General features: G+C 45.0%; 1 protein-coding gene across 5 annotated transcripts in view; it reads left to right on the top strand.

Annotated features, from left to right (window-relative positions):
- Positions 1–437: 437 nt before the first annotated feature.
- Positions 438–13182, top strand: part of LOC121550047 (nuclear respiratory factor 1) — a 31798-nt gene continuing 19053 nt past the window's right edge. For 3 of the 5 annotated variants that reach the window (XM_041862161.2, XM_041862145.2, XM_041862134.2), the window contains exons 1-5: positions 438–541; positions 2166–2402; positions 8861–8975; positions 9194–9320; positions 10040–10180. In XM_041862161.2, the coding sequence (XP_041718095.1) occupies positions 2192–2402; positions 8861–8975; positions 9194–9320; positions 10040–10180 (594 nt within the window). In that variant the 5' untranslated portion in view covers positions 438–541; positions 2166–2191. The remainder of the gene's footprint in view (positions 542–2165; positions 2403–8860; positions 8976–9193; positions 9321–10039; positions 10181–13182) is intronic. The other 2 variants (XM_041862169.2, XM_041862152.2) reach the window with 1 other exon arrangement.

Below are 13182 nucleotides of genomic sequence, written 5' to 3'. Positions count from 1 at the left end.
ACCACACGCCCAGCGTAATGACCACCCGGGACCTCACAAAATATGACATTATTCTGGGCCAGCGGTCTTCTTGCCCAGGGACCCCCTCCCAGGCAAACAGGTAACCCAGGGTCCCCCAACATACCTTACCAAAAATGTTTTGTCTTATCATCAGGTGAATGATAACGGCAAGAAGTAATCAACATTTTAAAATGAATATATTTGGTAGATAGTTTTTCCATTACCTCCCCACATTATAATTGGAAGAAGATAAAAATTTGACAAAATAAACAGAGCTAGATGGATAATAATGAATGAATACTGAACAATATTTGCTAAATGTTTAACTTCTTATCAAATAAGAAAAATCTACTTTTGCCGAAGATGCGGTGATCTTTAACTGAAAAGGGGCGTGGTTTACCCGGTCTTCGTGTAGATCAGTGGGACCGCCGAGCTTCAGCTTCCGTGCGTTTTCGGGCTAGCTGTTCTTTGTCCTCCATTAGAGCTCGGATTCCCAGCCCCATCGTACGGCGCAGGCCCGAAGTAGCGCAGCCGCTCTGAGGTTAGTGCCCTACCGCGCAATCTCCAGCTATTTCAGCCCCGGCGCAGCCGCACCAACAAACCCGGCAGCATAGGGGCGAAAAGATGCAGATTGTTTTAGATGCCGATGAGAAAACGAAAACACCGAATATTTGGCATTTTTGACGAAAATATACTTAGCGCACAACTGAGAATAAGTCGAGATAATGCAGCAATAGCGCTGGTGTTGATGTAGGCCGCTAGGCCTGTTATGTATTGTGTGTTACAGTTGTAGCTCGAGATGGCGGGTTCGGCGCTACAGTAGCTGCGTTCTTTTAGCTTACCAGTACACAGCACATCTAATTGCATGCGGTGCTTGGTTAGCATACAATATTTGGGATCCTGATGATTCCAATAATTGTTCTAGTTTCTACACAATTGTCCAGTATGTCGCTAAATAATGCGTTTTTATGGTTGACTTGCTAGCTAACGTTAACGAGAGGTATAGCTAGGTTCTTGTCATATCTAAAAGCATCCTCGGAGCTAGTTAACAGTTTTTAGACAACCTAGCTAACTATATGGCTAGTAAATTAACCATAACGTTTGATCAGAAACGCTGTTAAACATTGTTATCAAAACACATTTGCTAATTTAACTTAGCCACTAACCAGCTAGCTTGTTGTCGTCTATCCACCGCCATCTCATTGAACGGCAGGTTGGGGTAGCGTTAGCTAGCTAGTAGCTATGGTCTGTTAGCAAAATATTCGAGAATGCTGATTAGTGGTAGCCTGTTAGTAATGGGTAGCCCGTGAGTTACTGTTCGCTAGTTCATCTCGATGTCAATTGATAGTTTGTCAAGACGAACTGGATGGCTAGCCAGCCCTTTCCCGCCCCTGTGTATCTCACTGTCTGTGTAGCCTCTCTCCCATCACATAATTCACACTAGGGCTACATAACGTTATAAAGATGCATCATGCAAGCCATTCAACATATTACATTCAAGCTTTGCATTTCCTTTCTCCCCCACCCCCAAATATATTCTGAAATGTAATTCATTGGTCACCCAGTGCAATACTCAAATAGCCTTTTGAGTAATAAAGTAATACATGCCTTCTGAATGAATGAACATAGTTGGACTATAGTCAACCTCAGCCATTAGACGTACATACTCATTACATTTATTTAACATAAGTACAGAAGCACTGACCACATTACACATTTGTGGATTACGAGGCCTCCTGGTGGTCCATGAAATATTACTACAGGTAGCTCCAAATGCGTTATCATTAGCTGTGTCATGTATCGCAATAAATCTAGCTAGTACACATTTTCATATATAGGCCAAAGACATAAGAAGCTTTGTTTCATTGAGCCCTGTTAACATACTTTTGTGATAGTATCACAGTAGAAATGTGTGGGGCCTATACACACCCCTGAATGACACGTGCATGTGTGTCTCTGTGTTGCTTGCATCAATATCCCATGTGCCAACTATTGCCATAAAGCACATAAACCCCAAATCTGCTCCAGGAGGCAGGGGGGCTTCTCCTCTATGGCTGTCCCAGCCTGTTGTGTGCGGTGTCAGGTTGTTACGTACTGAGACAGCAAAAATTGAATTCCATGCAAATCGATAAATAAATATGTTTTCTATTTTCTTTCTCTCTCAGTTAGTATTTGAGGCTAGCACCACGCCATGGAGGACCACAACGTTCACCAGACCGAGCATATGACCACCATTGAGGAGCACGCCGTGCAGCAGGTACACGTGGCCACGTACACAGATCACAGCATGCTGAGCGCCGACGAGGACTCGCCCTCGTCCCCTGACGACGACGTCTATGATGACTCGGACATCCTTCACTCGGCCGGCAATGACGAGTTGACCGCGCACCTGGCAGCCGCAGGTGAGCCTCGGCCAATTAGAGGAGGGGTCTTTGGCATGATGGAGGACAATCTATTAGTCATAGTAGCAGAGTGAAATGAGCGCTTTGGTCTCTGTCTTGAAGAGGTTACTGTATTCAGGATCTGCTCTGCCAAAGCTAGTTATTTCTGTCTTGAAGAGGTTACTGTATTCAGGATCTGCTCTGCCAAAGCTAGGTCATGGGACCGTTGTATCAGGGTCACACATTACGAAAATGCAAAATTACAGAATGCTGTGTTGAACAGAAAGACATGGTTGCCTGTCATCAAATCAAATTTTATTTGTCACATACACGTGTTTAGCAGATGTTATTGCGGATGTAGCGAAATGCTTGTGCTTCTAGCTCTGACAGTGCAGTAATATGTAACAAATTATATCTAACAATTTCACAACATTTACCCAATACACACAAATCTAAGTAAGGAATGGAATTAACAATAAACACTATCGTTCAAAAGTTTGGGGTCACTTAGAAATGTCCTTGTTTTCGAAAGAAAAGCATTTTTTTGTCCATTAAAATAACATCAAATTGATCAGAAATAAAGTGTAGACATTGTTAATGTTGTAAATGGCTATTGTAGCTGGAAAAGGCTGATTTTTTTATGGAATATCTACATAGGTGTACAGAGGCCCATTATCAGCAACCATCAGTCCTGTGTTCCAATGGCACGTTGTGTTTGCTAATCCAAGTTTATCATTTTAAAAGGCTAATTGATCATTAGAAAACCCTTTTGCAATTATGTTAGCACAGCTGAAAACGGTTGTGCTGATTTAAAGAAGAAATACAACTGGCCTTCTTGAGACTAGTTGAGTATCTGGAGCATCAGCAATTGTGGGTTCGATTACAGGCTCAAAATGGCCAGAAACAAATAACTTTCTTCTGAAACTCGTCAGTCTATTCTTGTACTGAGAAATTAAGGCTATTCCATGCAAGAAATTGCCTAGAAACTGAAGATCTCGTACAACGCTGTGTACTACTCCCTTCACAGAACAGTGCAAACTGGCTCTAACCAGAATAGAAAGAGGAGTGTGAGGCCCCGGGGCACAACTGAGCAAGAGGACAAAAACATTAGTGTCTAGTTTGAGAAACAGACACCTCACAGGTCCTCAACTGGCAGCTTAATTAAATAGTACCCACAAAACACCAGTCTCAACGTCAACAGTGAAGAGGCGACTCCGGGATGCTGACCTTCTAGGCAGAGTTGCAAAAAAAGCCATATCTCAGACTGGCCAATAAAAAGAAAAGATTAAGATGGGCAAAAGAACACAGACACTGGACAGAGGAAGATTGGAGAAAAGTGGTATGGACAGACAAATTGAAGTTTGAGGTGTTCGGATCACAAAGAAGAACATTTGTGAGACGCAGTCCAAATGAAAAGATGCTGGTGGAGTGCTTGATGCCATCTGTCAAGCATGGTGGAGGCAATGTGATGGTCTGGGGGTACTTTGGTGGTGGTAAAGTGGGAGATTTGTACAGGGTAAAAGGGATCTTGAAGAAGGAAGGCTATCACTCCATTTTGCAATGTCATGCCATACCCTTGATTGGAGCCACTTTCCTCCTACAACAGGACAATGACCCAAAGCACAGCTCCAAACTATGCAATAACTATTTAGGGAAGAAGCAGTCAGCTGGTATTCTGTCTATAATGGAGTGGCCAGCACAGTCACCGGATCTCAACCCTATTGAGCTGTTGTGGGAGCAGCTTGACCGTATGGTACGTAAGAAGTGCCCATCAAGCCAATCCAACTTGTGGGAGGTGCTTCAGGAAGCATGGGGTGAAATCTCTTCAGATTACCTCAACAAATTAACAACTAGAATGCCAAAGGTCTGCACGGCTGTAATTGCTGCAAATGGAGGATTCTTTGACGAAAGCAAAGTTTGAAGGACACAATTATTATTTATATTAAAAATCATTATTTCTAACCTTGTCAATAACTACATTTCCTATGCATTTTGCTATATTTCCTATTCAAACTCATTTCATGTGTTTTCATGGAAAACAAGGAAATGTCTAAGTGACCCCAAACCTTTGAACAGTAGTGTATACATATATGGACGAGCAATGACAGAGCGGCATGGACTAAGATACAGTAGAATATTATAGAATACAGTATATACATATGAGATGAGTAATGCAAGATATGTAAACATTATTAAAGTGAGTAGTGTTCCATTTCTTAAAGTGGCCAGTGATTTCTATAGGCAGCAGCAGCCTCTAATGTGCTAGTGATGGCTATTTAACAGTCTGATGGCCTTGAGATAGAAGCTGTTTAACAGTCTCTCGGTCCCAGCTTTGATGCACCTGTACTGACCTCGCCTTCTGGATGATAGCGGGGTGAACAGGCAGGCTTTGGTGGTTAATGTCCTTGATGATCTTTTTGGCCTTCCTGTGACATCGGGTACTGTGGGTGTCCTGGAGGGCGGGTAGTTTGCCCCCGGTAATGCGTTCGGCAGACCGCACCACCCTCTGGAGAGCCCTGCAGTTGCGGGCGGTGCAGTTGCCGTACCAGGCGGTGATACAGCACGACAGGATGCTCTCAATTGTGCATCTGTAGAAGTTTGTGAGGGTTTTAGGTGCCAATAGACATTTCTTTAGCCTCCTGAGGTTGAAGAGGCTCTGATGCGCCTTCTTCACCACACTGTCTGCGTGGGTGGACCATTTCAGTTTGTCAGGGATGTGTACGCCAAGGAACTTGAAGCTTTCCACCTTCTCCACTGCGGTCTCGTTGATGTGGATAGGGGGGTGTACCCTCTGCTGTTTCCTGAAGTCCACGATCATCTCCTTTGTTTTGTTGACGTTGAGTGAGAGGTTATTTTCCTGGCACCACACTCAGTGTTGAGGATCAGCGAAGTTGAGGTGTTGTTTCCTACCTTCACCACCTGGGGGCGGCCCATCAGGAAGTCCAGGACCCAGTTGCACAGGGCGGGGTTCAGACCCAGGGCCTCAAGCTTAATGATGATCTTGGAGGGTTACTATGGTGTTGAATGCTGAGCTAAAGTCAATGAACAGCATTCTTACATAGGTATTCCTCTTGTCCAGATGGGATAGGGCAGTGTGCAGTGTGATGCCGATTGCATCGTCTGTGGATCTATTGGGGCGGTAAGCAAATTGAAGTGGGTCTAGGGCAGTGCTTCTCAATTATTTTCTGTTACGCCCCCCCTAGGAAGAAGTAAACATTTCGCGCCCCCCAACTCTCCGCCGCGACTGTAAATAGTATAATTTGTCTATAAAATTGTTATAAGTACACCTCTGCATAACATTGTATCCTTATTAACATTAAAGAAAAAAGAAAACATATATAGATCAACTTACAACAAATAATAACTTTATTAACATTGTTTTTTAGTCTGTAACAGAAAATACTTAAAGTGCATCAATTTGCCTGAAATTAAATCCTTATTTAAACTGTAGAACATTTTTGACCATTTGATACTGAAAAATTAAATAAAATATAATCAATAAATAATAATAAATTCAAATTGATCAGCAACATTAACTCAGGAGCACAATATATGAAACACTTTGACCTATAAAACAAAAATGAATAAAACAATTTGTGCTGATTTTTTAAAAATCAAAATGAGGAAGTCAGGATTAATGGCTACAATGAGCACGTTTTGCAGTGCACAGCTTTTCGAAGCGGAGTTTCAAGCATGATACTGCAACTCTCAGCTCCTGCTCAATGTTTAACTGGGACCTGTACTTGGTCTTCAGTGCAGCAACAGCAGAGAAGCCAGTCTCACAAAGATAAGATGTTGCAAAAGGAAGAAGAATGCCCATGGCCCTCTGCCCTAAGAGTGGATACTGCCTCTCTACACTCAGCCAGAATTCACTCAGTGTCTGTGATGTGAACCTCATTCTCAATGAGTCAGACGTCATATCAATGAACTGGTCCTCCTCTGCAGAGTTGAAACCAGTTGGAGCTGGTGCATTGAATGGATCTCTCACCCAGTCATATTGGGAACTGTTTTCAGGGAAGTACTTTTTAAAGAATCCCATCAGTGATGAAATATGCTCCTTAATATATGGAATCACTGAGGTGGCATCATAGTCAGTAGTGTCAACAAATTCATGCAGGTTCTCGAATGAATCAGTATTTCCTTCATCAAGTCGCCTGCCCCACATTGCAAGCTTTCGAGTGAAAGAGCTGATCTTGTCTGTGACCTGAGGGATGTGTTTCTTTCCCTTGAAGCTGAGAGATTTAGTTCATTTAGCTTTCCAAATATATCACTCAGGTAGGCCAGTTTTGCCAGGAAGTTCTCATCACAAAAAATTTCTGCGAGGTCATACTTGTGCTCCTGCTCCGAAAACATTCTTATCTGCTCTCTAAGCTCAAAAACTCGGGACAAGACTTTTCCTCGTGACAGCCACCTTGCTTCACTGTGAAACAGCACAGCTTGATGTTCAACTCCCATCTCCTCACAGATAGCAGAGAAGACTCTTGTTTTTAGTGGTCTGGTCTTTATAAAATTGACTACACCTACAATGTCAGTCATAACCTCACTTAATTTAGAGGAAAGGTGCCTTGATGCCAGTGCTTCTCTGTGTATAACTAAGTGTGTCCACTCAGCATTAGGTGAGGCCTTCTTGATGAGTGCCCAAAGTCCTTTTCTCATCCCTGCATTGGTCTGTGCACCATCACTGCAAACACCAATGCAATTCTCCCACTTTAGCCCATTCTCAGTCAGGAAGCAGTTCAGCATTTTGAATAGCTCTTCAGCTGTGGCTCTGTCTCTGACATATTTACAAAAAAGTAGATCCTCACACAGGGAGTTTGTCATGTCAAAACGTACATAAGCAATAAACAAACAGTCTTTGTTGCTGTCAGTTGCTTCATCGAACTGTAAGGCAAAACGTTTGTCTTTGAGTTTATCTACCAGCTGTTCTTTAAGATCGTTAGCAATGTCATTTATACGTCTGGCGACAGTGTCATTGGACAGAGAGAGAGTTTTTATTTTTGCAGCACTTGCGTCATCCAGCATGACCGAGACCATGTCTAATGCTGCAGGCAGTATCAGCTCCTCTGCTATGGAGTGGGGTTTTTTGCACTGAGCAATTTGGTACGCCACCTTATATGATGCTAACAGTGCTCGCTGGTTTACTGAAGTAGCATTCACAAGGCGGGACGATTGTTGGCAATATTCGGCACGATTTCGCTGAAAAACTCAAGCGGCTTATCAGCGTGGTTGGGGTGTAATGTCTTTAAGTGACGCCTTCATTTATTTGGCTTCATGCTGTCCGCTGCCAACATTTTTAGACACAGTAAACATACCGGTCTTTCCTCGTCTCCCACCGTAGTCACAGTGAAGCCAAGCACTACATACGCTTCGTCATATTTCCTCGTCTTAGCTTTCGGGAGACTTGCGTTTGTCTCATTATCTCCGTCTCTCTCCGCCTTTCTTTTCATCCCTGTTAAATATTTTTCCATGGTGTCTCTTAAGGGTTTGTTATCTGCACTTCATATCTCCTGCTCTGTGCGGTGTGCTCTTGTTCGGTGCAAAAAAAACCTACTCCCTGCGGCAAAAAAAAAAGCATGTTCCACGGGGTCACACCAGGGGGGCGCGCCCCACTATTTGAGAAGGACTGGTCTAGGGTGACAGGTAAGGTAGAGGTGATATGATCCTTGACAAGTATCTCAAAGCACTTCATGATGACAGAAGTGAGTGCTACGGGGCGATAGTCATTTAGTTCAGTTACCTTTGCTTTCTTGGGTACACGAACAATGGTGGCCATCTTGAAGCAAGTAGGGACAGCAGACTGGGATAGGGAGAGATTTAATATGTCTGTAAACACACCAGCCAGCTGGTCTGCGCATGCTCTGAGGACACGGCTAGGGATGCCGTCTGGGCCAGCAGCCTTGCGGGGGTTAACATGCTTAAATGCCTTACTCATGTCGGCCACAGAGAAGGAGAGCCCATAGTCCTTGGTAGTGGGCCGCGTCGGTGGCACTGTGTTATCCTCAAAGCGAGCAAAGAAGGTGTTTAGTTTGTCCGGAAGCACTGTAGTTCATGACCAGCTCTGTACAAAACATGTCTATCTACACCAGGGGTACTCAACTCTGACCCTACGAGGTCCGGAGCCTGCTGGTTTTCTGTTCTACTTGATAGTTAATTGCACACACCTGGTGTCCCAGGTCTAAATCAGTCCCTGATTAGATGGGAACAATGACAAAATGCAGTGGAACTGTCTTCGAGGTCCAGAGTTGAGTTTGAGGGATCTACACTCTACTGAATCTTGAGCCCAACTACTTATTTCAGACATGACATTGACAAGTCTTTGAACTGATCCCTTCACCTAAAAGAGTAGTAGTCTTTCCTGTCCATAGATAATAAGTTAGTTCATATGCATGGTGTCATGTTCATAACTGACCAGCAGATGGTGCTGTCAGACCACTAACGCTAACTGCTCCATTTCAACTGTGTTGCGTTTCTATTCACAGGCCCAGTGGGCATGGCTGCAGCTGCTGCTGTAGCAACAGGCAAGAAACGCAAGAGGCCCCACATCTTCGAGTCCAACCCCTCCATCCGCAAGAGACAGCAGACACGCCTGCTGAGGTGCGCATCACAAAACTCTCTGACCCCAAAATCTTCCAGAACTCACCTAGGGCGCCTTCCCTGACTCTCTTTCTCTTGTAATTCTGAACAGTATCCTATTATTATCCTACTTTATTTGAATCAAAGTATGGAATGACAGTCATTTGTCACGGCTATTTGTTTTTATAGTCCCCATGAAAAGAAAGAGCGCGTTTGAGTGAGTGTTTTTGTGTCTGTAGGAAACTGCGAGCCACCTTGGATGAGTACACCACCAGAGTTGGCCAGCAGGCCATAGTGTTGTGCATCTCTCCCTCCAAACCCAACGCTTTGTTCAAGGTGTTTGGTGCTGCGCCGCTGGAGAATGTGGTGAGTGCAAAATGTCTGCCATACGTCACCCACACAGACAGATGATGTGTTGCCACCTAATAATGTTTGGCTGAATCTGTAACGCAGAAGAACAAGGAGTTAGTTTTTCACATCAGGATAAGGAGTGTGTGTTCACTGTTCCTGCCTCTCATTGGGGTTAAATCAATGGCCCAGTTCAACTTTTCTCAGTGCATCTACTTTTATTCTTCTTCTTCTTCATTGTTTGAAATAAACACTGATCTGATCTGTGATTGGTGAAAGCAATAGACTGAAACATTGTCTTCACTCGACGAGTGCTTTTCCTTTCCTTACCTCAATGAAAGAAGGGTGCATTTAGAAAATATCAGTGACGATAGATAAAGTTACCCAGTTGTCCTTTTGTCATCCTAGTGGTTAAGGTTAGAATTTAAGGGGTTGTATTCTGATCTTAGATTTGTGCCTAAGGTCAACTTCTGTCCAGAACATCCATTGCATTGGGCCATTCAAGTTGCAGTGTCAACATCCTACCAACAGTAGCATCAATGCATACTGACTATGTCCTGCAGAGTACCTCACTATGTCGCAATGTTTGGTTCTCAGACTGGTATTAAAAGGTTAGGGATAACCTTCCTCTGACCTTTGCCCCCTACTCTGGGTCGTCCACTAACCCATGTTTTTCCTCCTACCCCTCCTCCCTCTCCTCCTCCTACCCCTCTTCCCTCTCCTCCTCCTCCCTGCAGGTGAGGAAGTACAAGGGCATGATCCTGGAGGACCTGGAGAACGCCCTGGCCGAGCACGCGCCCCCCGGGGGGGAACTAAGCTCCGAGCTGCCCCCCCTCACCATCGATGGCATCCCCGTCTCTGTGGACAAGATGACCCAGGTGAGCCCGTAGAGATATGGTACACTGACACACACAGATATATATATATATATATATATATATATATATATATATATTTATATACTGCTCAAAAAATTAAGGGAACACTAAAATAACACATCCTAGATCTGAATGAATGAAATAATCTTATTAAATACTTTTTTCTTTACATAGTTGAATGTGCTGACAACAAAATCACACCAAAAATGATCAATGGAAATCAAATGTATCAACCCATGGAGGTCTGATTTGGAGTCACCCTCAAAATTAAAGTGGAAAACCACACTACAGGCTGATCCAACTTTGATGTAATGTCCTTAAAACAAGTCAAAATGAGGCTCAGTGGTGTGTGTGGCCTCCACGTGCCTGTATGACCTCCCCTACAACGCCTGGCCATGCTCCTGATGAGGTGGCGGATGTGCTCAATTGGATTCAGGTCTGGGGAACGGGCGGGCCAGTCCATAGCATCAATGCCTTCCTCTTGCAGGAACTGCTGACACACTCCAGCCACATGAGGTCTAGCATTGTCTTGCATTAGGAGGAACCCAGGCCAACCGCACCAGCATATGGTCTCACAAGGGGTCTGAGGATCTCATCTCGGTACCTAATGGCAGTCAGGCTACCTCTGGCGAGCACATGGAGGGCTGTGCGGGCCCCCAAAAAATGCCACCCCACACTGACTGACCCACCGCCAAACCGGTCATGCTGGAGGATGTTGCAGGCAGCAGAACGTTCTCCACGGCATCTCCAGACTCTGTCACGTCTGTCACATGTGCTCAGTGTGAACCTGCTTTCATCTGTGAAGAGCACAGGGCGCCAGTGGCGAATTTGCCAATCTTGGTGTTCTCTGGCAAATGCCAAACGTCCTGCACGGTGTTGGGCTGTAAGCACAACCCCCACCTGTGGACGTCGGGCCCTCATACCACCCTCATGGAGTCTGTTTCTGACCGTTTGAGCAGACACATGCACATTTGTGGCCTGCTGGAGGTCATTTTGCAGGGCTCTGGCAGTGCTCCTCCTGGCACAAAGGCGGAGGTAGCGGTCCTGCTGCTGGGTTGTTGCCCTCCTACGGCCTCCTCCACGTCTCCTGATGTACTGGCCTGTCTCCTGGTAGCGCCTCCATGCTCTGGACACTACGCTGACAGACACAGCAAACCTTCTTGCCACAGCTCGCATTGATGTGCCATCCTGGATGAACTGCACTACCTGAGCCACTTGTGTGGGTTGTAGACTCTGTCTCATGCTACCACTAGAGTGAAAGCACCGCCAGCATTCAAAAGTGACCAAAACATCAGCCAGGAAGCATAGGAACTGAGAAGTGGTCTGTGGTCACCAACTGCAAAACCAGTCCTTTATTGGGGGTGTCTTGCTAATTGCCTATAATTTCCACCTGTTGTCTATTCCATTTGCACAACAGCATGTGAAATGTATTGTCAATCAGTGTTGCTTCCTAAGTGGACAGTTTGATTTCACAGAAGTGTAATTGACATGGAGTTACATTGTGTTGTTTAAGTGTTCCCTTTATTTTTTTGAGCAGTGTATATGTCTATGGGTGATATGAGAACCCTCCTTCTGACCAGTAGATGGAGCCAGTGGGGTATAAATCCCTTTCATTTGTTGGCTACGCTAGAAAATGACATTCTTCAAGGTCAAATGCCCATTTTAAGTCAATTTCATCAAGGTTATCCGTTTTCATGATGATAGTTGCCACATTTCACTTTGTTCAAATTGGCTATTTTCTCTAGCTTTGTGTTGCTCGTTAGAACTATAGATCCTATTTGATTCTAGTTTGTAATTAACGTCCTCATGAGACATATTTGGAATCCAAAATGAGCCAAACAAGGCTTTCAGATATGCCCATATTGTTTTAAAAGAGGCAGATATCCTCCCTGTGGTGCCAGTCAGTATATAAGAGGAAGAGAACGTAGAGTGAAGTGCTTTGACTGAGGCTGTGTTGCCTGGTCCACACCAGAGTCGTGTTCAGTAGGCACGAAGCGGACTGAAACGGGGAGGTACTATCACAACTTGTCCAATAAATAAGAAGCACTCATTTTTGTTTTTCCATTCCAAAATGTTTTGCTTCGCTGTGCCCTAATGAACACAGCCCAGAGATGGCTCACAGGCTAGTCTTCATCCCCAGAGGAGCCAACTTGTTTACTTCACTGCTGACACAGTCATTGGATCATCATCAGAGACTGGGCACCATGGATCGCCCTCAGAGACACTACCCCAGGGAGAGGGCACAGGGACAGAGGTAGCCAATTACTGAGCCCACGGGGATAGAAACAGCCAACCACAGGGAGAGGAGCAGCCAATCAAAGAGCCGGTTTCCCGTCTCCTCGGGGGCAGGCGTGATAGAACCAGGAAGATCCTCAAAGGTTGTTTTTCTAGGAGTTGAGAATAGGAGGAGAGGAGGATCTGTTGCCTTACTTCACTCATCCAAGGCTGGTTGGCAATGGGGTTATAGAATGTGTGTGGTGGTGGGGGGGATTCTGGAGCACCTGGAAAGCGAGGTCAAAGCAGTATCCCAGGACAGTCTCACCTAGTTGGGGCCAGAGTGACGGGAGAGTATGGGCTTTGTGGAGATGTAGTCTGTCGACTGCTACTATGCTGAGTAGGTCTCTCTTGCAAAATAGGTGATCTCAATGAGACAAATCTGTATACATGTAAAGGTTAAATAAAGTAGTGGGGTGGAAGATGTGGTTGTGCCAGGAGAAAGGCTCAAATAAGAAGTTATCAGATGGATAGGGATGAAGTGACAATCAGGGGAGGGGAGTTGGCCCAAGGACTATCCCAGGAGAGGCTCACCTGGCTGGGCTTGGGGAGTTCACCAGAGGCCCTGGTGGCTGGTGGTATGGAGAGGCTAGGAGCAGCAGGTGAGTAGAGACCAGCCAGGGTGAGTGTAATTACAGCTCTTTGGGCTTGGAGTGGCTGGCTGCTGATTGGCTGATAGTCTGCCAGATTAGATCAAAGGGAGGGGGGTGTTAACTCCACACACAGTC

The sequence above is a fragment of the Coregonus clupeaformis genome, chromosome 2 (assembly GCF_020615455.1).
Source record: "Coregonus clupeaformis isolate EN_2021a chromosome 2, ASM2061545v1, whole genome shotgun sequence".
NCBI lineage: Eukaryota > Metazoa > Chordata > Actinopteri > Salmoniformes > Salmonidae > Coregonus > Coregonus clupeaformis.
Note: the sequence above shows the minus strand (reverse complement) of the source record. Positions and strands in the feature narration are given on the sequence as shown.